We start from the raw sequence: 27,498 nt of genomic DNA, 5'->3' as shown, positions 1-27,498 counted from the left end.
CAACTTTCCACCTTATTAAATATTGGTAATTTTCTCAGCTTTCTTAGGTACCTGCCTATACCTTCCCATGCAAGCAGTAATTCAATAGCCAGCCAGGCTGATTCCACTATACAACGGGTAACCGCCGCGGTTTGCCGTTGCGGCGAAAATAGCCTGTAAACTCGGGCGGCAAACGGCTTTATAGCGGAATCTGCCGTATGTATTTTAAGCAGCGAACGGCCCTCCTCCTTTTTATTTTGTCACGAAAGATGATAATCATTATCGATATACCGATATATAATCCGGGAACTAGAGCGACTTTTATTTAACATGCAGGCTACAAATGAGTTGAATGTGTTGAGGGATAGAGTACGCCTACCTGACCATAGAAACCTTCCAGTGGTGCAGTGTATAGGTAGAGGGGTTAGAGTTTTACCATTGCCTAATTTACTTTCGTCTAAATTACCGTATACCGATAACGCCAGATATGGATTCAGGATTTTACCAATTTTAGGCCTAGTAGGCCTATTTGTCTGATTTAGTCGGTAAAGCCCGCAGCACACTAGCCGCCAACTTTGGCGACAAGAAGCGTTCAGCTGACGCCTCTCGACGCCGAAGTTGGCGGCCAGTGGATCCCGGTCAGAGCACACCTGCCGAGACAAGACCACTAATGAATATTCATAGGTTGGAGTTTTTAACTCTCGAGTACATATTTGGAGAGGTATTGAAAAAATATTTGCTGTGGCAAGTCTACAGATATAAAGAAATTATTTGATGAAAAAATTAATTTCGAATTTTGCTAATTGGGTAATAGTGTTTTGAGATTTTTCTGCCAGTTGGCTGAAAAGAGTGGAAATATCAATGTCTGTCTAATTTGTCGATTATCAAAAAATTTCCGTGGTCAACTACCAGTTTATTTTTCACAATTTACTTGCTCGACTGTCCGGAATATCATATCAAAATTTCAGATTCACAACCCCACGCAGTATTTGATGCGTCGCGGTCAAACATTGACAATTTAACTGCTAAAAGACTTAAAAAATCAATTGTGGTCTTGTCTCTGCCAAGAATCGGCGTCCAGTAGCGTCTTTTCCGCCACTTTAGGCTGCCATTTTGAAATCATGTGACATCAAGACGCATACTGATTGGCCATAGCCTCGCCGCCGACGCCAATTCAGGCGGCAATCCGTAGCACACCTGGCTTCTTCTTGCGTTCAAACGCGGCGACACGCGTCAAAAATCAAACATTAGATATTTGGCGTTTAGTTGCGGCAAGTGGCGGCAAGTCGCGTTCGCCGACGCCGTTCGTAGCAGACTAGGGATTTTTCAGGCGTTCAGGACTCTTGCGGCAAAAAAACGCAAGTGAACGCCGAAGTTGGCGGCTAGTGTGCTACGGGCTTAAGGAAAACTTGCCCTTTTATAATTGGGGTCGGACTCTTTGTTAATGGAACTGGTAAAATGAGGAGTTTTAAGTTGATTTAAACCTGACTAGAAATTTTTGCTTTGTTTTTTATCAGGACTCGTAACATCCAATTTTCCTTTACAGATGCAGATGATACTACTTGTGGCATTGCTGTCGCTGCTTTCAGTGGCCGCGGGGTCAGCATTTAATTGTAAGTTCTACATTGAGATGGCTGAACTCGAAAAAAAAGCCTGTGCGCTCTGAGGAAAAGTATTTTCCAATGGCGTTTTTTACTGGCACACGTGGAGCTATTTCAAGTAAGACTTAAATGAAATGATAATTGGCGAAAAACCCAGCAACTATGTGTAGAACCTTCAAATGTTTTATAAAACTTCAAAAAAGCTATAGCACAAATGATTCCATAATGTGCACGTGTATGAAATCCCCAGAAAACTACTCACTATTTCTAAGCCTATTTCAGATGTTACAATTAGGCCTACTCATTAATTTGTCAAGCACAGCATAGGTTCTTACTCCAATCAGAGTGTTTCTGCAGAAACAAATTCATTTTTTTTTCCAATGAATAATCATAATCTTATACGACTCTTTTAGCCAATTGCGGTCAACAAGATATTGTCTTCTTGATCGACTCTTCCGGCAGCATCTCGAAAGCAAACTTTGATGCCATGAAAGAATTTATCATTGCTTTGATGGAAAGGATTGGTGGATACGGCGACAATGGAATCAGGGTAAGTCCACATATATAATTGGTGGCGGTGTAGAAGTTTGTAAAGTCCTAGGATAGATTAAGAATTCCGGGGATCAAAAAATCATCATGCGCTTTAAATTTCTGAGGCATTAACTGTCGTGGCCTGTTTATAGCACCACAAGATATACTGAATTTATTTACATTTGCAGACAATTCATAGTCCGTTGGTTCTCTTTTGTTAGGTCGCTGTCGTCGTGTTTGCCAAATATACTAACCTCAAGACAGAATTTGGACTTGACGAGTACAATACCATGCAGGAAGTCATTGATGCCATACGTGCCATAGCTCAGTTCTCTCCAGGACAGACGACCCATCTCTACCATGCCATTGCGACATCTCTTCCTGAACTTATGGAAAAGAAGCGAGACGGAGCACAAGTCATATTGATCATACTCACTGACGGGAAGGCGAAAGATCAATTTGTCCTAAGCGGCCAGTTCTTCGATAGGTCAGTGTGTTGTTTGTTTACTTATACATGTACACGTATATTCGAAGGGGGAGGAGGGGGGGCGGGGAGTAACATGAGATTCCAACTTGAATCTCTGCGATCTATGGCGCTACAAAAGATTTAATATCACAGCGCCTGGTCAAATCATCAAAGCTAAGCATGCATGACATATTCTTTGCCCTTCCAAATGTGCCTGAGAGCACGAGGAAAGATTCGAAGGAATGGCCGGATAACGATCTTGTCTGCTTGAATGCTAAAAGCTCTCCGACTTTACTATTGAAAGAAAGATTAAGGCGGGGCTTTAAGCACTGCCCGCACGCTGATTCAAGCTGCCGTACCTAACACCAAATGTTTGCATCTAAACTGTCTGGATTCCAAAACTCAATACTCGTACATTTCTCCTACAGCTATAGGAGTTAGGACTAATGTATTGCCTTAACAAAGTGAGCCCTTCAGCTTTTCAACCATCAAACTGGTATTATAAATCAGCAGAACTTCGGATGGACGATGTTACATGATCACTGTCTTGTTGTCACCTATATACCTTTCCATTGATTTATTTACAGTGCCTTTGAGGAAATTGGCAGTAATAATGCCAAAGTCTTACCAGTTGGTATATCAGACAATCTGGATAAGGAGCAGCTGAAGCTCCTAGCCGGCCCAAACAGCGTGATATATGCTGAAGACTACAACTTGCTGTTGAGTCACCTCTCTGAACTGGCTAGTCAGACTTGTCCTCCAACACAGACAACGACATCTACGTCTCCTACTACATCTACAACACCGCCACAGACGACTACTGTAACAACGACGTCTCCTACTACATCTCCACCATGTAGGTGTGAAAGAGACTTAGTTCTCTCAGGGAAAACCTTGAAATAAAGGAGTCAATTGTTGTCAGACTCGAGGCTAAGTTCAAGGTTTCCTACAACATACACCTTGTGACATGTCACAGTCATTCATGTCATTATAGGAATTGAGTGAGTGATGTCGTTTCTCTTGATAAGTGACGTCGAAAGGTTCCGTTCAGATAAAAGCTCAGAGGAGGTCCTGTGTTGACATCAAGTCATGTAATAACATGCAAGCATTATCACTGGTCATGGCATGCATTGGAGTATACATCAACATTTACCATGACTGTGATAATTCTTTGGGCTCCGACATCATCACCAATCACCACCAGAGATTAGTTCAGATATTTCAAAACAGAATTCAATTGAATGACAGTCGATGAGGCGTTGTTAGCACCCACCACCCGGACATTGCAGAAATGCGTCCCCAAATAAACACATGTAATCATAACCTTTTTGGGTCTTTCAGCCAATTGCGGTCAACAAGATATTGTCTTCTTGATCGACTCTTCCGGCAGCATCTCGAAAGCAAACTTTGATGCCATGAAAGAATTTATCATTGCTTTGATGGAAAGGATTGGTGGATACGGCGACAATGGAATCAGGGTAAGTCCACATATATAATTGGTGGCGGTGTAGAAGTTTGTAAAGTCCTAGGATAGATTAAGAATTCCGGGGATCAAAAAATCATCATGCGCTTTAAATTTCTGAGGCATTAACTGTCGTGGCCTGTTTATAGCACCACAAGATATACTGAATTTATTTACATTTGCAGACAATTCATAGTCCGTTGGTTCTCTTTTGTTAGGTCGCTGTCGTCGTGTTTGCCAAATATACTAACCTCAAGACAGAATTTGGACTTGACGAGTACAATACCATGCAGGAAGTCATTGATGCCATACGTGCCATAGCTCAGTTCTCTCCAGGACAGACGACCCATCTCTACCATGCCATTGCGACATCTCTTCCTGAACTTATGGAAAAGAAGCGAGACGGAGCACAAGTCATATTGATCATACTCACTGACGGGAAGGCGAAAGATCAATTTGTCCTAAGCGGCCAGTTCTTCGATAGGTCAGTGTGTTGTTTGTTTACTTATACGTGTACATGTATATTCGAAGGGGGAGGGGGGGGGGGCGGGGAGTAACATGAGATTCCAACTTGAATCTCTGCGATCTATGGCGCTACAAAAGATTTAATATCACAGCGCCTGGTCAAAACATCAAAGCTAAGCATGCATGACATATTCTTTGCCCTTCCAAATGTGCCTGAGAGCACGAGGAAAGATTCGAAGGAATGGCCGGATAACGATCTTGTCTGCTTGAATGCTAAAAGCTCTCCGACTTTACTATTGAAAGAAAGATTAAGGCGGGGCTTTAAGCACTGCCCGCACGCTGATTCAAGCTGCCGTACCTAACACCAAATGTTTGCATCTAAACTGTCTGGATTCCAAAACTCAATACTCGTACATTTCTCCTACAGCTATAGGAGTTAGGACTAATGTATTGCCTTAACAAAGTGAGCCCTTCAGCTTTTCAACCATCAAACTGGTATTATAAATCAGCAGAACTTCGGATGGACGATGTTACATGATCACTGTCTTGTTGTCACCTATATACCTTTCCATTGATTTATTTACAGTGCCTTTGAGGAAATTGGCAGTAATAATGCCAAAGTCTTACCAGTTGGTATATCAGACAATCTGGATAAGGAGCAGCTGAAGCTCCTAGCCGGCCCAAACAGCGTGATATATGCTGAAGACTACAACTTGCTGTTGAGTCACCTCTCTGAACTGGCTAGTCAGACTTGTCCTCCAACACAGACAACGACATCTACGTCTCCTACTACATCTACAACACCGCCACAGACGACTACTGTAACAACGACGTCTCCTACTACATCTCCACCATGTAGGTGTGAAAGAGACTTAGTTCTCTCAGGGAAAACCTTGAAATAAAGGAGTCAATTGTTGTCAGACTCGAGGCTAAGTTCAAGGTTTCCTACAACATACACCTTGTGACATGTCACAGTCATTCATGTCATTATAAGAATTGAGTGAGTGATGTCGTTTCTCTTGATAAGTGACGTCGAAAGGTTCCGTTCAGATAAAAGCTCAGAGGAGGTCCTGTGTTGACATCAAGTCATGTAATAACATGCAAGCATTATCACTGGTCATGGCATGCATTGGAGTATACACCAACATTTACCATGACTGTGATAATTCTTTGGGCTCCGACATCATCACCAATCACCACCAGAGATTAGTTCAGATATTTCAAAACAGAATTCAATTGAATGACAGTCGATGAGGCGTTGTTAGCACCCACCACCCGGACATTGCAGAAATGCGTCCCCAAATGAACACATGTAATCATAACCTTTTTGGGTCTTTCAGCCAATTGCGGTCAACAAGATATTGTCTTCTTGATCGACTCTTCCGGCAGCATCTCGAAAGCAAACTTTGATGCCATGAAAGAATTTATCATTGCTTTGATGGAAAGGATTGGTGGATACGGCGACAATGGAATCAGGGTAAGTCCACATATATAATTGGTGGCGGTGTAGAAGTTTGTAAAGTCCTAGGATAGATTAAGAATTCCGGGGATCAAAAAATCATCATGCGCTTTAAATTTCTGAGGCATTAACTGTCGTGGCCTGTTTATAGCACCACAAGATATACTGAATTTATTTACATTTGCAGACAATTCATAGTCCGTTGGTTCTCTTTTGTTAGGTCGCTGTCGTCGTGTTTGCCAAATATACTAACCTCAAGACAGAATTTGGACTTGACGAGTACAATACCATGCAGGAAGTCATTGATGCCATACGTGCCATAGCTCAGTTCTCTCCAGGACAGACGACCCATCTCTACCATGCCATTGCGACATCTCTTCCTGAACTTATGGAAAAGAAGCGAGACGGAGCACAAGTCATATTGATCATACTCACTGACGGGAAGGCGAAAGATCAATTTGTCCTAAGCGGCCAGTTCTTCGATAGGTCAGTGTGTTGTTTGTTTACTTATACATGTACACGTATATTCGAAGGGGGAGGGGCGGGGAGTAACATGAGATTCCAACTTGAATCTCTGCGATCTATGGCGCTACAAAAGATTTAATATCACAGCGCCTGGTCAAAACATCAAAGCCAAGCATGCATGACATATTCTTTGCCCTTCCAAATGTGCCTGAGAGCACGAGGAAAGATTCGAAGGAATGGCCGGATAACGATCTTGTCTGCTTGAATGCTAAAAGCTCTCCGACTTTACTATTGAAAGAAAGATTAAGGCGGGGCTTTAAGCACTGCCCGCACGCTGATTCAAGCTGCCGTACCTAACACCAAATGTTTGCATCTAAACTGTCTGGATTCCAAAACTCAATACTCGTACATTTCTCCTACAGCTATAGGAGTTAGGACTAATGTATTGCCTTAACAAAGTGAGCCCTTCAGCTTTTCAACCATCAAACTGGTATTATAAATCAGCAGAACTTCGGATGGACGATGTTACATGATCACTGTCTTGTTGTCACCTATATACCTTTCCATTGATTTATTTACAGTGCCTTTGAGGAAATTGGCAGTAATAATGCCAAAGTCTTACCAGTTGGTATATCAGACAATCTGGATAAGGAGCAGCTGAAGCTCCTAGCCGGCCCAAACAGCGTGATATATGCTGAAGACTACAACTTGCTGTTGAGTCACCTCTCTGAACTGGCTAGTCAGACTTGTCCTCCAACACAGACAACGACATCTACGTCTCCTACTACATCTACAACACCGCCACAGACGACTACTGTAACAACGACGTCTCCTACTACATCTCCACCATGTAGGTGTGAAAGAGACTTAGTTCTCTCAGGGAAAACCTTGAAATAAAGGAGTCAATTGTTGTCAGACTCGAGGCTAAGTTCAAGGTTTCCTACAACATACACCTTGTGACATGTCACAGTCATTCATGTCATTATAGGAATTGAGTGAGTGATGTCGTTTCTCTTGATAAGTGACGTCGAAAGGTTCCGTTCAGATAAAAGCTCAGAGGAGGTCCTGTGTTGACATCAAGTCATGTAATAACATGCAAGCATTATCACTGGTCATGGCATGCATTGGAGTATACACCAACATTTACCATGACTGTGATAATTCTTTGGGCTCCGACATCATCACCAATCACCACCAGAGATTAGTTCAGATATTTCAAAACAGAATTCAATTGAATGACAGTCGATGAGGCGTTGTTAGCACCCACCACCCGGACATTGCAGAAATGCGTCCCCAAATGAACACATGTAATCATAACCTTTTTGGGTCTTTCAGCCAATTGCGGTCAACAAGATATTGTCTTCTTGATCGACTCTTCCGGCAGCATCTCGAAAGCAAACTTTGATGCCATGAAAGAATTTATCATTGCTTTGATGGAAAGGATTGGTGGATACGGCGACAATGGAATCAGGGTAAGTCCACATATATAATTGGTGGCGGTGTAGAAGTTTGTAAAGTCCTAGGATAGATTAAGAATTCCGGGGATCAAAAAATCATCATGCGCTTTAAATTTCTGAGGCATTAACTGTCGTGGCCTGTTTATAGCACCACAAGATATACTGAATTTATTTACATTTGCAGACAATTCATAGTCCGTTGGTTCTCTTTTGTTAGGTCGCTGTCGTCGTGTTTGCCAAATATACTAACCTCAAGACAGAATTTGGACTTGACGAGTACAATACCATGCAGGAAGTCATTGATGCCATACGTGCCATAGCTCAGTTCTCTCCAGGACAGACGACCCATCTCTACCATGCCATTGCGACATCTCTTCCTGAACTTATGGAAAAGAAGCGAGACGGAGCACAAGTCATATTGATCATACTCACTGACGGGAAGGCGAAAGATCAATTTGTCCTAAGCGGCCAGTTCTTCGATAGGTCAGTGTGTTGTTTGTTTACTTATACATGTACACGTATATTCGAAGGGGGAGGGGCGGGGAGTAACATGAGATTCCAACTTGAATCTCTGCGATCTATGGCGCTACAAAAGATTTAATATCACAGCGCCTGGTCAAAACATCAAAGCCAAGCATGCATGACATATTCTTTGCCCTTCCAAATGTGCCTGAGAGCACGAGGAAAGATTCGAAGGAATGGCCGGATAACGATCTTGTCTGCTTGAATGCTAAAAGCTCTCCGACTTTACTATTGAAAGAAAGATTAAGGCGGGGCTTTAAGCACTGCCCGCACGCTGATTCAAGCTGCCGTACCTAACACCAAATGTTTGCATCTAAACTGTCTGGATTCCAAAACTCAATACTCGTACATTTCTCCTACAGCTATAGGAGTTAGGACTAATGTATTGCCTTAACAAAGTGAGCCCTTCAGCTTTTCAACCATCAAACTGGTATTATAAATCAGCAGAACTTCGGATGGACGATGTTACATGATCACTGTCTTGTTGTCACCTATATACCTTTCCATTGATTTATTTACAGTGCCTTTGATGAAATTGGCAGTAATAATGCCAAAGTCTTACCAGTTGGTATATCAGACAATCTGGATAAGGAGCAGCTGAAGCTCCTAGCCGGCCCAAACAGCGTGATATATGCTGAAGACTACAACTTGCTGTTGAGTCACCTCTCTGAACTGGCTAGTCAGACTTGTCCTCCAACACAGACAACGACATCTACGTCTCCTACTACATCTACAACACCGCCACAGACGACTACTGTAACAACGACGTCTCCTACTACATCTCCACCATGTAGGTGTGAAAGAGACTTAGTTCTCTCAGGGAAAACCTTGAAATAAAGGAGTCAATTGTTGTCAGACTCGAGGCTAAGTTCAAGGTTTCCTACAACATACACCTTGTGACATGTCACAGTCATTCATGTCATTATAGGAATTGAGTGAGTGATGTCGTTTCTCTTGATAAGTGACGTCGAAAGGTTCCGTTCAGATAAAAGCTCAGAGGAGGTCCTGTGTTGACATCAAGTCATGTAATAACATGCAAGCATTATCACTGGTCATGGCATGCATTGGAGTATACACCAACATTTACCATGACTGTGATAATTCTTTGGGCTCCGACATCATCACCAATCACCACCAGAGATTAGTTCAGATATTTCAAAACAGAATTCAATTGAATGACAGTCGATGAGGCGTTGTTAGCACCCACCACCCGGACATTGCAGAAATGTGTCCCCAAATGAACACATGTAATCATAACCTTTTTGGGTCTTTCAGCCAATTGCGGTCAACAAGATATTGTCTTCTTGATCGACTCTTCCGGCAGCATCTCGAAAGCAAACTTTGATGCCATGAAAGAATTTATCATTGCTTTGATGGAAAGGATTGGTGGATACGGCGACAATGGAATCAGGGTAAGTCCACATATATAATTGGTGGCGGTGTAGAAGTTTGTAAAGTCCTAGGATAGATTAAGAATTCCGGGGATCAAAAAATCATCATGCGCTTTAAATTTCTGAGGCATTAACTGTCGTGGCCTGTTTATAGCACCATAAGATATACTGAATTTATTTACATTTGCAGACAATTCATAGTCCGTTGGTTCTCTTTTGTTAGGTCGCTGTCGTCGTGTTTGCCAAATATACTAACCTCAAGACAGAATTTGGACTTGACGAGTACAATACCATGCAGGAAGTCATTGATGCCATACGTGCCATAGCTCAGTTCTCCCCAGGACAGACGACCCATCTCTACCATGCCATTGCGACATCTCTTCCTGAACTTATGGAAAAGAAGCGAGACGGAGCACAAGTCATATTGATCATACTCACTGACGGGAAGGCGAAAGATCAATTTGTCCTAAGCGGCCAGTTCTTCGATAGGTCAGTGTGTTGTTTGTTTACTTATACATGTACACGTATATTCGAAGGGGGAGGGGGGGGGGGCGGGGAGTAACATGAGATTCCAACTTGAATCTCTGCGATCTATGGCGCTACAAAAGATTTAATATCACAGCGCCTGGTCAAAACATCAAAGCTAAGCATGCATGACATATTCTTTGCCCTTCCAAATGTGCCTGAGAGCACGAGGAAAGATTCGAAGGAATGGCCGGATAACGATCTTGTCTGCTTGAATGCTAAAAGCTCTCCGACTTTACTATTGAAAGAAAGATTAAGGCGGGGCTTTAAGCACTGCCCGCACGCTGATTCAAGCTGCCGTACCTAACACCAAATGTTTGCATCTAAACTGTCTGGATTCCAAAACTCAATACTCGTACATTTCTCCTACAGCTATAGGAGTTAGGACTAATGTATTGCCTTAACAAAGTGAGCCCTTCAGCTTTTCAACCATCAAACTGGTATTATAAATCAGCAGAACTTCGGATGGACGATGTTACATGATCACTGTCTTGTTGTCACCTATATACCTTTCCACTGATTTATTTACAGTGCCTTTGAGGAAATTGGCAGTAATAATGCCAAAGTCTTACCAGTTGGTATATCAGACAATCTGGATAAGGAGCAGCTGAAGCTCCTAGCCGGCCCAAACAGCGTGATATATGCTGAAGACTACAACTTGCTGTTGAGTCACCTCTCTGAACTGGCTAGTCAGACTTGTCCTCCAACACAGACAACGACATCTACGTCTCCTACTACATCTACAACACCGCCACAGACGACTACTGTAACAACGACGTCTCCTACTACATCTCCACCATGTAGGTGTGAAAGAGACTTAGTTCTCTCAGGGAAAACCTTGAAATAAAGGAGTCAATTGTTGTCAGACTCGAGGCTAAGTTCAAGGTTTCCTACAACATACACCTTGTGACATGTCACAGTCATTCATGTCATTATAGGAATTGAGTGAGTGATGTCGTTTCTCTTGATAAGTGACGTCGAAAGGTTCCGTTCAGATAAAAGCTCAGAGGAGGTCCTGTGTTGACATCAAGTCATGTAATAACATGCAAGCATTATCACTGGTCATGGCATGCATTGGAGTATACACCAACATTTACCATGACTGTGATAATTCTTTGGGCTCCGACATCATCACCAATCACCACCAGAGATTAGTTCAGATATTTCAAAACAGAATTCAATTGAATGACAGTCGATGAGGCGTTGTTAGCACCCACCACCCGGACATTGCAGAAATGCGTCCCCAAATGAACACATGTAATCATAACCTTTTTGGGTCTTTCAGCCAATTGCGGTCAACAAGATATTGTCTTCTTGATCGACTCTTCCGGCAGCATCTCGAAAGCAAACTTTGATGCCATGAAAGAATTTATCATTGCTTTGATGGAAAGGATTGGTGGATACGGCGACAATGGAATCAGGGTAAGTCCACATATATAATTGGTGGCGGTGTAGAAGTTTGTAAAGTCCTAAGATAGATTAAGAATTCCGGGGATCAAAAAATCATCATGCGCTTTAAATTTCTGAGGCATTAACTGTCGTGGCCTGTTTATAGCACCATAAGATATACTGAATTTATTTACATTTGCAGACAATTCATAGTCCGTTGGTTCTCTTTTGTTAGGTCGCTGTCGTCGTGTTTGCCAAATATACTAACCTCAAGACAGAATTTGGACTTGACGAGTACAATACCATGCAGGAAGTCATTGATGCCATACGTGCCATAGCTCAGTTCTCCCCAGGACAGACGACCCATCTCTACCATGCCATTGCGACATCTCTTCCTGAACTTATGGAAAAGAAGCGAGACGGAGCACAAGTCATATTGATCATACTCACTGACGGGAAGGCGAAAGATCAATTTGTCCTAAGCGGCCAGTTCTTCGATAGGTCAGTGTGTTGTTTGTTTACTTATACATGTACACGTATATTCGAAGGGGGAGGGGGGGGGGGCGGGGAGTAACATGAGATTCCAACTTGAATCTCTGCGATCTATGGCGCTACAAAAGATTTAATATCACAGCGCCTGGTCAAAACATCAAAGCTAAGCATGCATGACATATTCTTTGCCCTTCCAAATGTGCCTGAGAGCACGAGGAAAGATTCGAAGGAATGGCCGGATAACGATCTTGTCTGCTTGAATGCTAAAAGCTCTCCGACTTTACTATTGAAAGAAAGATTAAGGCGGGGCTTTAAGCACTGCCCGCACGCTGATTCAAGCTGCCGTACCTAACACCAAATGTTTGCATCTAAACTGTCTGGATTCCAAAACTCAATACTCGTACATTTCTCCTACAGCTATAGGAGTTAGGACTAATGTATTACCTTAACAAAGTGAGCCCTTCAGCTTTTCAACCATCAAACTGGTATTATAAATCAGCAGAACTTCGGATGGACGATGTTACATGATCACTGTCTTGTTGTCACCTATATACCTTTCCATTGATTTATTTACAGTGCCTTTGAGGAAATTGGCAGTAATAATGCCAAAGTCTTACCAGTTGGTATATCAGACAATCTGGATAAGGAGCAGCTGAAGCTCCTAGCCGGCCCAAACAGCGTGATATATGCTGAAGACTACAACTTGCTGTTGAGTCACCTCTCTGAACTGGCTAGTCAGACTTGTCCTCCAACACAGACAACGACATCTACGTCTCCTACTACATCTACAACACCGCCACAGACGACTACTGTAACAACGACGTCTCCTACTACATCTCCACCATGTAGGTGTGAAAGAGACTTAGTTCTCTCAGGGAAAACCTTGAAATAAAGGAGTCAATTGTTGTCAGACTCGAGGCTAAGTTCAAGGTTTCCTACAACATACACCTTGTGACATGTCACAGTCATTCATGTCATTATAGGAATTGAGTGAGTGATGTCGTTTCTCTTGATAAGTGACGTCGAAAGGTTCCGTTCAGATAAAAGCTCAGAGGAGGTCCTGTGTTGACATCAAGTTATGTAATAACATGCAAGCATTATCACTGGTCATGGCATGCATTGGAGTATACACCAACATTTACCATGACTGTGATAATTCTTTGGGCTCCGACATCATCACCAATCACCACCAGAGATTAGTTCAGATATTTCAAAACAGAATTCAATTGAATGACAGTCGATGAGGCGTTGTTAGCACCCACCACCCGGACATTGCAGAAATGCGTCCCCAAATGAACACATGTAATCATAACCTTTTTGGGTCTTTCAGCCAATTGCGGTCAACAAGATATTGTCTTCTTGATCGACTCTTCCGGCAGCATCTCGAAAGCAAACTTTGATGCCATGAAAGAATTTATCATTGCTTTGATGGAAAGGATTGGTGGATACGGCGACAATGGAATCAGGGTAAGTCCACATATATAATTGGTGGCGGTGTAGAAGTTTGTAAAGTCCTAGGATAGATTAAGAATTCCGGGGATCAAAAAATCATCATGCGCTTTAAATTTCTGAGGCATTAACTGTCGTGGCCTGTTTATAGCACCATAAGATATACTGAATTTATTTACATTTGCAGACAATTCATAGTCCGTTGGTTCTCTTTTGTTAGGTCGCTGTCGTCGTGTTTGCCAAATATACTAACCTCAAGACAGAATTTGGACTTGACGAGTACAATACCATGCAGGAAGTCATTGATGCCATACGTGCCATAGCTCAGTTCTCTCCAGGACAGACGACCCATCTCTACCATGCCATTGCGACATCTCTTCCTGAACTTATGGAAAAGAAGCGAGACGGAGCACAAGTCATATTGATCATACTCACTGACGGGAAGGCGAAAGATCAATTTGTCCTAAGCGGCCAGTTCTTCGATAGGTCAGTGTGTTGTTTGTTTACTTATACATGTACACGTATATTCGAAGGGGGAGGGGGGGGGGGCGGGGAGTAACATGAGATTCCAACTTGAATCTCTGCGATCTATGGCGCTACAAAAGATTTAATATCACAGCGCCTGGTCAAAACATCAAAGCTAAGCATGCATGACATATTCTTTGCCCTTCCAAATGTGCCTGAGAGCACGAGGAAAGATTCGAAGGAATGGCCGGATAACGATCTTGTCTGCTTGAATGCTAAAAGCTCTCCGACTTTACTATTGAAAGAAAGATTAAGGCGGGGCTTTAAGCACTGCCCGCACGCTGATTCAAGCTGCCGTACCTAACACCAAATGTTTGCATCTAAACTGTCTGGATTCCAAAACTCAATACTCGTACATTTCTCCTGTAGCTATAGGAGTTAGGACTAATGTATTGCCTGAACAAAGTGAGCCCTTCAGCTTTTCAACCATCAAACTGGTATTATAAATCAGCAGAACTTCGGATGGACGATGTTACATGATCACTGTCTTGTTGTCACCTATATACCTTTCCATTGATTTATTTACAGTGCCTTTGAGGAAATTGGCAGTAATAATGCCAAAGTCTTACCAGTTGGTATATCAGACAATCTGGATAAGGAGCAGCTGAAGCTCCTAGCCGGCCCAAACAGCGTGATATATGCTGAAGACTACAACTTGCTGTTGAGTCACCTCTCTGAACTGGCTAGTCAGACTTGTCCTCCAACACAGACAACGACATCTACGTCTCCTACTACATCTACAACACCGCCACAGACGACTACTGTAACAACGACGTCTCCTACTACATCTCCACCATGTAGGTGTGAAAGAGACTTAGTTCTCTCAGGGAAAACCTTGAAATAAAGGAGTCAATTGTTGTCAGACTCGAGGCTAAGTTCAAGGTTTCCTACAACATACACCTTGTGACATGTCACAGTCATTCATGTCATTATAGGAATTGAGTGAGTGATGTCGTTTCTCTTGATAAGTGACGTCGAAAGGTTCCGTTCAGATAAAAGCTCAGAGGAGGTCCTGTGTTGACATCAAGTCATGTAATAACATGCAAGCATTATCACTGGTCATGGCATGCATTGGAGTATACACCAACATTTACCATGACTGTGATAATTCTTTGGGCTCCGACATCATCACCAATCACCACCAGAGATTAGTTCAGATATTTCAAAACAGAATTCAATTGAATGACAGTCGATGAGGCGTTGTTAGCACCCACCACCCGGACATTGCAGAAATGCGTCCCCAAATGAACACATGTAATCATAACCTTTTTGGGTCTTTCAGCCAATTGCGGTCAACAAGATATTGTCTTCTTGATCGACTCTTCCGGCAGCATCTCGAAAGCAAACTTTGATGCCATGAAAGAATTTATCATTGCTTTGATGGAAAGGATTGGTGGATACGGCGACAATGGAATCAGGGTAAGTCCACATATATAATTGGTGGCGGTGTAGAAGTTTGTAAAGTCCTAGGATAGATTAAGAATTCCGGGGATCAAAAAATCATCATGCGCTTTAAATTTCTGAGGCATTAACTGTCGTGGCCTGTTTATAGCACCATAAGATATACTGAATTTATTTACATTTGCAGACAATACATAGTCCGTTGGTTCTCTTTTGTTAGGTCGCTGTCGTCGTGTTTGCCAAATATACTAACCTGAAGACAGAATTTGGACTTGACGAGTACAATACCATGCAGGAAGTCATTGATGCCATACGTGCCATAGCTCAGTTCTCTCCAGGACAGACGACCCATCTCTACCATGCCATTGCGACATCTCTTCCTGAACTTATGGAAAAGAAGCGAGACGGAGCACAAGTCATATTGATCATACTCACTGACGGGAAGGCGAAAGATCAATTTGTCCTAAGCGGCCAGTTCTTCGATAGGTCAGTGTGTTGTTTGTTTACTTATACATGTACACGTAAATTCGAAGGGGGGGGGGGGGGGCGGGGAGTAACATGAGATTCCAACTTGAATCTCTGCGATCTATGGCGCTACAAAAGATTTAATATCACAGCGCCTGGTCAAAACATCAAAGCTAAGCATGCATGACATATTTAATGGCCGGATAACGATCTTGTCTGCTTGAATGCTAAAAGCTCTCCGACTTTACTATTGAAAGAAAGATTAAGGCGGGGCTTTAAGCACTGCCCGCACGCTGATTCAAGCTGCCGTACCTAACACCAAATGTTTGCATCTAAACTGTCTGGATTCCAAAACTCAATACTCGTACATTTCTCCTGTAGCTATAGGAGTTAGGACTAATGTATTGCCTGAACAAAGTGAGCCCTTCAGCTTTTCAACCATCAAACTGGTATTATAAATCAGCAGAACTTCGGATGGACGATGTTACATGATCACTGTCTTGTTGTCACCTATATACCTTTCCATTGATTTATTTACAGTGCCTTTGAGGAAATTGGCAGTAATAATGCCAAAGTCTTACCAGTTGGTATATCAGACAATCTGGATAAGGAGCAGCTGAAGCTCCTAGCCGGCCCAAACAGCGTGATATATGCTGAAGACTACAACTTGCTGTTGAGTCACCTCTCTGAACTGGCTAGTCAGACTTGTCCTCCAACACAGACAACGACATCTACGTCTCCTACTACATCTACAACACCGCCACAGACGACTACTGTAACAACGACGTCTCCTACTACATCTCCACCATGTAGGTGTGAAAGAGACTTAGTTCTCTCAGGGAAAACCTTGAAATAAAGGAGTCAATTGTTGTCAGACTCGAGGCTAAGTTCAAGGTTTCCTACAACATACACCTTGTGACATGTCACAGTCATTCATGTCATTATAGGAATTGAGTGAGTGATGTCGTTTCTCTTGATAAGTGACGTCGAAAGGTTCCGTTCAGATAAAAGCTCAGAGGAGGTCCTGTGTTGACATCAAGTCATGTAATAACATGCAAGCATTATCACTGGTCATGGCATGCATTGGAGTATACACCAACATTTACCATGACTGTGATAATTCTTTGGGCTCCGACATCATCACCAATCACCACCAGAGATTAGTTCAGATATTTCAAAACAGAATTCAATTGAATGACAGTCGATGAGGCGTTGTTAGCACCCACCACCCGGACATTGCAGAAATGCGTCCCCAAATGAACACATGTAATCATAACCTTTTTGGGTCTTTCAGCCAATTGCGGTCAACAAGATATTGTCTTCTTGATCGACTCTTCCGGCAGCATCTCGAAAGCAAACTTTGATGCCATGAAAGAATTTATCATTGCTTTGATGGAAAGGATTGGTGGATACGGCGACAATGGAATCAGGGTAAGTCCACATATATAATTGGTGGCGGTGTAGAAGTTTGTAAAGTCCTAGGATAGATTAAGAATTCCGGGGATCAAAAAATCATCATGCGCTTTAAATTTCTGAGGCATTAACTGTCGTGGCCTGTTTATAGCACCATAAGATATACTGAATTTATTTACATTTGCAGACAATTCATAGTCCGTTGGTTCTCTTTTGTTAGGTCGCTGTCGTCGTGTTTGCCAAATATACTAACCTGAAGACAGAATTTGGACTTGACGAGTACAATACCATGCAGGAAGTCATTGATGCCATACGTGCCATAGCTCAGTTCTCTCCAGGACAGACGACCCATCTCTACCATGCCATTGCGACATCTCTTCCTGAACTTATGGAAAAGAAGCGAGACGGAGCACAAGTCATATTGATCATACTCACTGACGGGAAGGCGAAAGATCAATTTGTCCTAAGCGGCCAGTTCTTCGATAGGTCAGTGTGTTGTTTGTTTACTTATACATGTACACGTAAATTCGAAGGGGGGGGGGGGGGGGGGGGAGTAACATGAGATTCCAACTTGAATCTCTGCGATCTATGGCGCTACAAAAGATTTAATATCACAGCGCCTGGTCAAAACATCAAAGCTAAGCATGCATGACATATTTAATGGCCGGATAACGATCTTGTCTGCTTGAATGCTAAAAGCTCTCCGACTTTACTATTGAAAGAAAGATTAAGGCGGGGCTTTAAGCACTGCCCGCACGCTGATTCAAGCTGCCGTACCTAACACCAAATTATTGCATCTAAACTGTCTGGATTCCAAAACTCAATACTCGTACATTTCTCCTACAGCTATAGGAGTTAGGACTAATGTATTGCCTTAACAAAGTGAGCCCTTCAGCTTTTCAACCATCAAACTGGTATTATAAATCAGCAGAACTTCGGATGGACGATGTTACATGATCACTGTCTTGTTGTCACCTATATACCTTTCCATTGATTTATTTACAGTGCCTTTGAGGAAATTGGCAGTAATAATGCCAAAGTCTTACCAGTTGGTATATCAGACAATCTGGATAAGGAGCAGCTGAAGCTCCTAGCCGGCCCAAACAGCGTGATATATGCTGAAGACTACAACTTGCTGTTGAGTCACCTCTCTGAACTGGCTAGTCAGACTTGTCCTCCAACACAGACAACGACATCTACGTCTCCTACTACATCTACAACACCGCCACAGACGACTACCGTAACAACGACGTCTCCTACTACATCTCCACCATGTAGGTGTGAAAGAGACTTAGTTCTCTCAGGGAAAACCTTGAAATAAAGGAGTCAATTGTTGTCAGACTCGAGGCTAAGTTCAAGGTTTCCTACAACATACACCTTGTGACATGTCACAGTCATTCATGTCATTATAGGAATTGAGTGAGTGATGTCGTTTCTCTTGATAAGTGACGTCGAAAGGTTCCGTTCAGATAAAAGCTCAGAGGAGGTCCTGTGTTGACATCAAGTCATGTAATAACATGCAAGCATTATCACTGGTCATGGCATGCATTGGAGTATACACCAACATTTACCATGACTGTGATAATTCTTTGGGCTCCGACATCATCACCAATCACCACCAGAGATTAGTTCAGATATTTCAAAACAGAATTCAATTGAATGACAGTCGATGAGGCGTTGTTAGCACCCACCACCCGGACATTGCAGAAATGCGTCCCCAAATGAACACATGTAATCATAACCTTTTTGGGTCTTTCAGCCAATTGCGGTCAACAAGATATTGTCTTCTTGATCGACTCTTCCGGCAGCATCTCGAAAGCAAACTTTGATGCCATGAAAGAATTTATCATTGCTTTGATGGAAAGGATTGGTGGATACGGCGACAATGGAATCAGGGTAAGTCCACATATATAATTGGTGGCGGTGTAGAAGTTTGTAAAGTCCTAGGATAGATTAAGAATTCCGGGGATCAAAAAATCATCATGCGCTTTAAATTTCTGAGGCATTAACTGTCGTGGCCTGTTTATAGCACCATAAGATATACTGAATTTATTTACATTTGCAGACAATTCATAGTCCGTTGGTTCTCTTTTGTTAGGTCGCTGTCGTCGTGTTTGCCAAATATACTAACCTCAAGACAGAATTTGGACTTGACGAGTACAATACCATGCAGGAAGTCATTGATGCCATACGTGCCATAGCTCAGTTCTCTCCAGGACAGACGACCCATCTCTACCATGCCATTGCGACATCTCTTCCTGAACTTATGGAAAAGAAGCGAGACGGAGCACAAGTCATATTGATCATACTCACTGACGGGAAGGCGAAAGATCAATTTGTCCTAAGCGGCCAGTTCTTCGATAGGTCAGTGTGTTGTTTGTTTACTTATACATGTACACGTATATTCGAAGGGGGAGGGGGGGGGGGCGGGGAGTAACATGAGATTCCAACTTGAATCTCTGCGATCTATGGCGCTACAAAAGATTTAATATCACAGCGCCTGGTCAAAACATCAAAGCTAAGCATGCATGACATATTCTTTGCCCTTCCAAATGTGCCTGAGAGCACGAGGAAAGATTCGAAGGAATGGCCGGATAACGATCTTGTCTGCTTGAATGCTAAAAGCTCTCCGACTTTACTATTGAAAGAAAGATTAAGGCGGGGCTTTAAGCACTGCCCGCACGCTGATTCAAGCTGCCGTACCTAACACCAAATGTTTGCATCTAAACTGTCTGGATTCCAAAACTCAATACTCGTACATTTCTCCTACAGCTATAGGAGTTAGGACTAATGTATTGCCTTAACAAAGTGAGCCCTTCAGCTTTTCAACCATCAAACTGGTATTATAAATCAGCAGAACTTCGGATGGATGATGTTACATGATCACTGTCTTGTTGTCACCTATATACCTTTCCATTGATTTATTTACAGTGCCTTTGAGGAAATTGGCAGTAATAATGCCAAAGTCTTACCAGTTGGTATATCAGACAATCTGGATAAGGAGCAGCTGAAGCTCCTAGCCGGCCCAAACAGCGTGATATATGCTGAAGACTACAACTTGCTGTTGAGTCACCTCTCTGAACTGGCTAGTCAGACTTGTCCTCCAACACAGACAACGACATCTACGTCTCCTACTACATCTACAACACCGCCACAGACGACTACTGTAACAACGACGTCTCCTACTACATCTCCACCATGTAGGTGTGAAAGAGACTTAGTTCTCTCAGGGAAAACCTTGAAATAAAGGAGTCAATTGTTGTCAGACTCGAGGCTAAGTTCAAGGTTTCCTACAACATACACCTTGTGACATGTCACAGTCATTCATGTCATTATAGGAATTGAGTGAGTGATGTCGTTTCTCTTGATAAGTGACGTCGAAAGGTTCCGTTCAGATAAAAGCTCAGAGGAGGTCCTGTGTTGACATCAAGTCATGTAATAACATGCAAGCATTATCACTGGTCATGGCATGCATTGGAGTATACACCAACATTTACCATGACTGTGATAATTCTTTGGGCTCCGACATCATCACCAATCACCACCAGAGATTAGTTCAGATATTTCAAAACAGAATTCAATTGAATGACAGTCGATGAGGCGTTGTTAGCACCCACCACCCGGACATTGCAGAAATGCGTCCCCAAATGAACACATGTAATCATAACCTTTTTGGGTCTTTCAGCCAATTGCGGTCAACAAGATATTGTCTTCTTGATCGACTCTTCCGGCAGCATCTCGAAAGCAAACTTTGATGCCATGAAAGAATTTATCATTGCTTTGATGGAAAGGATTGGTGGATACGGCGACAATGGAATCAGGGTAAGTCCACATATATAATTGGTGGCGGTGTAGAAGTTTGTAAAGTCCTAGGATAGATTAAGAATTCCGGGGATCAAAAAATCATCATGCGCTTTAAATTTCTGAGGCATTAACTGTCGTGGCCTGTTTATAGCACCATAAGATATACTGAATTTATTTACATTTGCAGACAATTCATAGTCCGTTGGTTCTCTTTTGTTAGGTCGCTGTCGTCGTGTTTGCCAAATATACTAACCTCAAGACAGAATTTGGACTTGACGAGTACAATACCATGCAGGAAGTCATTGATGCCATACGTGCCATAGCTCAGTTCTCTCCAGGACAGACGACCCATCTCTACCATGCCATTGCGACATCTCTTCCTGAACTTATGGAAAAGAAGCGAGACGGAGCACAAGTCATATTGATCATACTCACTGACGGGAAGGCGAAAGATCAATTTGTCCTAAGCGGCCAGTTCTTCGATAGGTCAGTGTGTTGTTTGTTTACTTATACATGTACACGTAAATTCGAAGGGGGGGGGGGGGCGGGGAGTAACATGAGATTCCAACTTGAATCTCTGCGATCTATGGCGCTACAAAAGATTTAATATCACAGCGCCTGGTCAAAACATCAAAGCTAAGCATGCATGACATATTTAATGGCCGGATAACGATCTTGTCTGCTTGAATGCTAAAAGCTCTCCGACTTTACTATTGAAAGAAAGATTAAGGCGGGGCTTTAAGCACTGCCCGCACGCTGATTCAAGCTGCCGTACCTAACACCAAATTATTGCATCTAAACTGTCTGGATTCCAAAACTCAATACTCGTACATTTCTCCTACAGCTATAGGAGTTAGGACTAATGTATTGCCTTAACAAAGTGAGCCCTTCAGCTTTTCAACCATCAAACTGGTATTATAAATCAGCAGAACTTCGGATGGACGATGTTACATGATCACTGTCTTGTTGTCACCTATATACCTTTCCATTGATTTATTTACAGTGCCTTTGAGGAAATTGGCAGTAATAATGCCAAAGTCTTACCAGTTGGTATATCAGACAATCTGGATAAGGAGCAGCTGAAGCTCCTAGCCGGCCCAAACAGCGTGATATATGCTGAAGACTACAACTTGCTGTTGAGTCACCTCTCTGAACTGGCTAGTCAGACTTGTCCTCCAACACAGACAACGACATCTACGTCTCCTACTACATCTACAACACCGCCACAGACGACTACCGTAACAACGACGTCTCCTACTACATCTCCACCATGTAGGTGTGAAAGAGACTTAGTTCTCTCAGGGAAAACCTTGAAATAAAGGAGTCAATTGTTGTCAGACTCGAGGCTAAGTTCAAGGTTTCCTACAACATACACCTTGTGACATGTCACAGTCATTCATGTCATTATAGGAATTGAGTGAGTGATGTCGTTTCTCTTGATAAGTGACGTCGAAAGGTTCCGTTCAGATAAAAGCTCAGAGGAGGTCCTGTGTTGACATCAAGTCATGTAATAACATGCAAGCATTATCACTGGTCATGGCATGCATTGGAGTATACACCAACATTTACCATGACTGTGATAATTCTTTGGGCTCCGACATCATCACCAATCACCACCAGAGATTAGTTCAGATATTTCAAAACAGAATTCAATTGAATGACAGTCGATGAGGCGTTGTTAGCACCCACCACCCGGACATTGCAGAAATGCGTCCCCAAATGAACACATGTAATCATAACCTTTTTGGGTCTTTCAGCCAATTGCGGTCAACAAGATATTGTCTTCTTGATCGACTCTTCCGGCAGCATCTCGAAAGCAAACTTTGATGCCATGAAAGAATTTATCATTGCTTTGATGGAAAGGATTGGTGGATACGGCGACAATGGAATCAGGGTAAGTCCACATATATAATTGGTGGCGGTGTAGAAGTTTGTAAAGTCCTAGGATAGATTAAGAATTCCGGGGATCAAAAAATCATCATGCGCTTTAAATTTCTGAGGCATTAACTGTCGTGGCCTGTTTATAGCACCATAAGATATACTGAATTTATTTACATTTGCAGACAATTCATAGTCCGTTGGTTCTCTTTTGTTAGGTCGCTGTCGTCGTGTTTGCCAAATATACTAACCTCAAGACAGAATTTGGACTTGACGAGTACAATACCATGCAGGAAGTCATTGATGCCATACGTGCCATAGCTCAGTTCTCTCCAGGACAGACGACCCATCTCTACCATGCCATTGCGACATCTCTTCCTGAACTTATGGAAAAGAAGCGAGACGGAGCACAAGTCATATTGATCATACTCACTGACGGGAAGGCGAAAGATCAATTTGTCCTAAGCGGCCAGTTCTTCGATAGGTCAGTGTGTTGTTTGTTTACTTATACATGTACACGTATATTCGAAGGGGGAGGGGGGGGGGGGCGGGGAGTAACATGAGATTCCAACTTGAATCTCTGCGATCTATGGCGCTACAAAAGATTTAATATCACAGCGCCTGGTCAAAACATCAAAGCTAAGCATGCATGACATATTCTTTGCCCTTCCAAATGTGCCTGAGAGCACGAGGAAAGATTCGAAGGAATGGCCGGATAACGATCTTGTCTGCTTGAATGCTAAAAGCTCTCCGACTTTACTATTGAAAGAAAGATTAAGGCGGGGCTTTAAGCACTGCCCGCACGCTGATTCAAGCTGCCGTACCTAACACCAAATGTTTGCATCTAAACTGTCTGGATTCCAAAACTCAATACTCGTACATTTCTCCTACAGCTATAGGAGTTAGGACTAATGTATTGCCTTAACAAAGTGAGCCCTTCAGCTTTTCAACCATCAAACTGGTATTATAAATCAGCAGAACTTCGGATGGACGATGTTACATGATCACTGTCTTGTTGTCACCTATATACCTTTCCATTGATTTATTTACAGTGCCTTTGAGGAAATTGGCAGTAATAATGCCACAGTCTTACCAGTTGGTATATCAGACAATCTGGATAAGGAGCAGCTGAAGCTCCTAGCCGGCCCAAACAGCGTGATATATGCTGAAGACTACAACTTGCTGTTGAGTCACCTCTCTGAGCTGGCTGGTCAGACATGCGCCGCCAATTAGTGGGATTGTCTTGCCAACCACACAAGGTATGCCATTCTGACGTAGTAATCAGTGATCTTCAATACACTCCGCCTCTCGATATTTCAAACTATGACGTGGGATTATAAAAAAAGTGTATCTTAGGATGAAGGTATGCATGATACTATTGTACTTTAACTGAGCCATCTGCTGCAAAATGGTTGACAAAGATGTGAATTTTTACTTCAATTACTGCTGATATTTTGCGTTTTGTGCACGTAGAAGATATCGGTCAGAGACCTTTCAATTATACTACAGAAATGCCATTTTGGGCTGTAATGTATTGTATTGCATTGGCTATAAGTGCATTAGACAATTTTCCCATAGCAGAATTTAATCTTTGGCGGTAAATCAAATGTGCTCATGGAAAAAGAAGATATATTTGTTTCGGAAATATTTCTTTGCGCATATAGGTTTGAAAATTTGAAAGGGTTTGACGTTGGCCCTCGCTCAAATTTCAAAATCTCATACACTGGCATGTAGGGTAGAATGGGTGTGATTTTAGCCCCGGTTTATTTATAGCCCCTGCATTGTCTGATGCATGGGGATATCAATCAATATCATAGGCAGGGGCTACAATTAAACCGGGGTTACAGCATTACCAGCTATTGCGGGCCTAGCCAATTAAGCCAATTAGTGCACCTGCTTAATTGGTCCTGGCAAGCCTAATGGAAAATGCATAGGAAATATCAATAAAGTTGGCTTTTTGGGCGGGGTGTTAAAATAATCCCAACTCCCGACTTCTGACACAATTCTATATATGTCTAGGTATTTACTGGCAAAATTTGGAGTGATTTGGATGGAAATTCGATGTGTCCATCTATAGGTTGAAAATTTTGGTAAATCTGTAATGCTTCACTCGTAGCCGTAGTGTAAATTCCTGAGAAAGTGGGTTTTGGGGGCTTTTCTAGCTGCGCTAGCTCCGAAACTATACATTTGATACAAACTCCCGACTTCAGACGTGGTTGATATAACTCTTAGGATTATATTCCCAAGATTTCAGCTTTATTGGAGAAAAATTCATAGTGTCCATAGGGGGGTTGAAAATTGGAGGATTTTCAATTTTTTTCCCAACAAATATGCGAAAAATATTACTTTCCACCTAGAATTAATCAAAATTTCGCAAACTATCATTAAGTACTTCCTTGCAACAATCATTTGTGAAGCTTTCAAAACTTTTGGCTGATTTATTTGACCCTAAATCAGCAAAAACCAAACATTTTAGTGTTTGTATGCACCAATGCACAGGAGGCTAATTGCCAGATTAATTCACACCTTTCCAATCTCAAACAATAGGAATGATGGAGTCTCCCTCTATTCAAAACAGAGTGTGCTAGGCCCGCAATAGCTGGTAATGAGTTACCCCATTCTACCTTATACGTTTTCGACAAACATATTTCATACCCGAAGAACCTCTTCCAGGGTCTACACATTGTCTACAATGCATTGGCAATGCATTACTGTGCGTCATTGTGCTTTCGGGACGGGATATTGCATGAGTTACGGGAAAGCCAGCCTCGAAAATCCATGTCAGTCGTATCCTCCTCCCCTCGTGCACGTTACACAAACTCGGTCGTTAGTGTTGAGTGTTGGTCTGTGGTTCAGGATGCAGGAAAGCCAATAAGTTCGGAATAATAGGCTAGACCTTCCTACCGGATATTTGATTCGATTCTACTGATCTTTTCAGATGTCACGACGACCGATCTGCCAATGGACTCCGGAGATAATATTATAGTCATTAGCAATAACTTTGAATGACACGCCTGTCTTGTGTCAGCAGCCAAACTCAGATGCGTGGCCAGGAGATTTGGGAACGAGCTGTCATCTATGAATCAGTATTTGTAGATAAAAGTTTAAATTCAAATTCGAAAACTTCCTGTTCAAACAAACGTCAGTATGTGTGATAAACCCTGTTCCCTATCGAAAGAAGGCTTTTAACTACACATGTATAAGCAAGATTCTTGGTATAAGGCAACGTGCATGCTGATCAACCGTGGTTGTGCGGATACTTTAGGACTGATATTCACCGCCGATAAGTCGGCATGGGCAAGGTGGTATAATTATTGCTCCAGTACAGTTGTAGCCTTTTCGTGCATAACGGTGTACTTCAAGCTGGATTCTAAAATCCGACCAAAGTTATAATTTCACCACTCTACTTTACTACACGAAAATTGCAGCCTGTGCGCCAAGCATCATTTGGAAAGTAATTAAGTGTTAACTCCACGTAAAATCAGTGGTGTGATCGATATTTTCCGCATTTCCAACCAATCCCATTTTTCTCATCCATGGCCACGCCTTTTTTGGTACCAGCAGCTTGATACTTGGAGGTACTTCTTCTGACTGATCCTGGACTACATGAATGCCATCGTCTCAAAATGAAGAGGACCACTGACAGTCTTGACACAGCTCTTGGTTTTTAGACAATATCCTGTTGATTTCTTTAAATGGTCACATTGCCAAGCAAGCAACACATGCATGATCCTTGCATACAATTCCTTATTTTTGAGGGCCGACGATTCTGGTAAAACTATGGATGCATTTTGATCACAAAAGATATTTCTATTCTTCGTACAATTCAAGAAACATATTGAAATGTCTTGCTGTCTTCGTGATTGTTCAAGCTGCAAAAACATTCTGTAAGGGTTGGTTTCCACTGCACGAGATTGCGACAACACTGCAACCAAACACCCAATCTGCGCTAACGCATGCCATGTGCGATTCAAGTAAAACCGCGTTCAGTGGAAACTTACCCAGAGTCGAAGTCAAATCGTGTGTTGTAGTACGTTGTACCATGCATTGTAACTTAGTCTAATCTCTTTACACTTCTAAATGAAATTTCTTGAGTTTCAGTTAGCAGGGCGCCCCTTCTAATAAGGCAAGAAAAGAAAAAGCGGTATTGTCACCGACCTTATAGAAGTGTAAAGAGAGCATTATGATAGATGTAATCATTTTGAAGGCATTGGCTCTTTTCGCAGTGTCGAATGGCACGGTATACACAACTATGATGTGTGACCGACTCTTCACCTGTAGGATAATTATTAAAGCACCACAAAACCATAAATGGGACTTTTGCGTTGTTTTCTGTTGAAGATGTTGAAATAATTCATC

At 42.4% G+C, this 27,498-nt stretch overlaps 1 protein-coding gene across 1 annotated transcript; it reads left to right on the top strand.

Annotated features, from left to right (window-relative positions):
* The first annotated feature begins 309 nt into the window (after positions 1 to 309).
* On the top strand, positions 310 to 27,451 carry LOC135490936 (collagen alpha-3(VI) chain-like). The gene is made up of 39 exons (XM_064776519.1): positions 310 to 348; positions 1,526 to 1,592; positions 1,994 to 2,130; positions 2,333 to 2,598; positions 3,165 to 3,433; positions 3,919 to 4,055; positions 4,258 to 4,523; positions 5,091 to 5,359; positions 5,845 to 5,981; positions 6,184 to 6,449; positions 7,010 to 7,278; positions 7,764 to 7,900; positions 8,103 to 8,368; positions 8,929 to 9,197; positions 9,683 to 9,819; positions 10,022 to 10,287; positions 10,855 to 11,123; positions 11,609 to 11,745; positions 11,948 to 12,213; positions 12,781 to 13,049; positions 13,535 to 13,671; positions 13,874 to 14,139; positions 14,707 to 14,975; positions 15,461 to 15,597; positions 15,800 to 16,065; positions 16,585 to 16,853; positions 17,339 to 17,475; positions 17,678 to 17,943; positions 18,463 to 18,731; positions 19,217 to 19,353; positions 19,556 to 19,821; positions 20,389 to 20,657; positions 21,143 to 21,279; positions 21,482 to 21,747; positions 22,265 to 22,533; positions 23,019 to 23,155; positions 23,358 to 23,623; positions 24,192 to 24,398; positions 26,078 to 27,451. The coding sequence occupies exons 1-38, from the start codon at positions 310 to 312 to the stop codon at positions 24,370 to 24,372; spliced, it is 8,082 nt and encodes a 2,693-aa protein (XP_064632589.1). The 3' UTR covers positions 24,373 to 24,398; positions 26,078 to 27,451.
* The last annotated feature ends 47 nt before the right edge of the window (positions 27,452 to 27,498 follow it).

Source organism: Lineus longissimus, chromosome 7 (assembly GCF_910592395.1).
Source record: "Lineus longissimus chromosome 7, tnLinLong1.2, whole genome shotgun sequence".
Taxonomy (NCBI): Eukaryota; Metazoa; Nemertea; class Pilidiophora; order Heteronemertea; family Lineidae; genus Lineus; species Lineus longissimus.
Note: the sequence above shows the minus strand (reverse complement) of the source record. Positions and strands in the feature narration are given on the sequence as shown.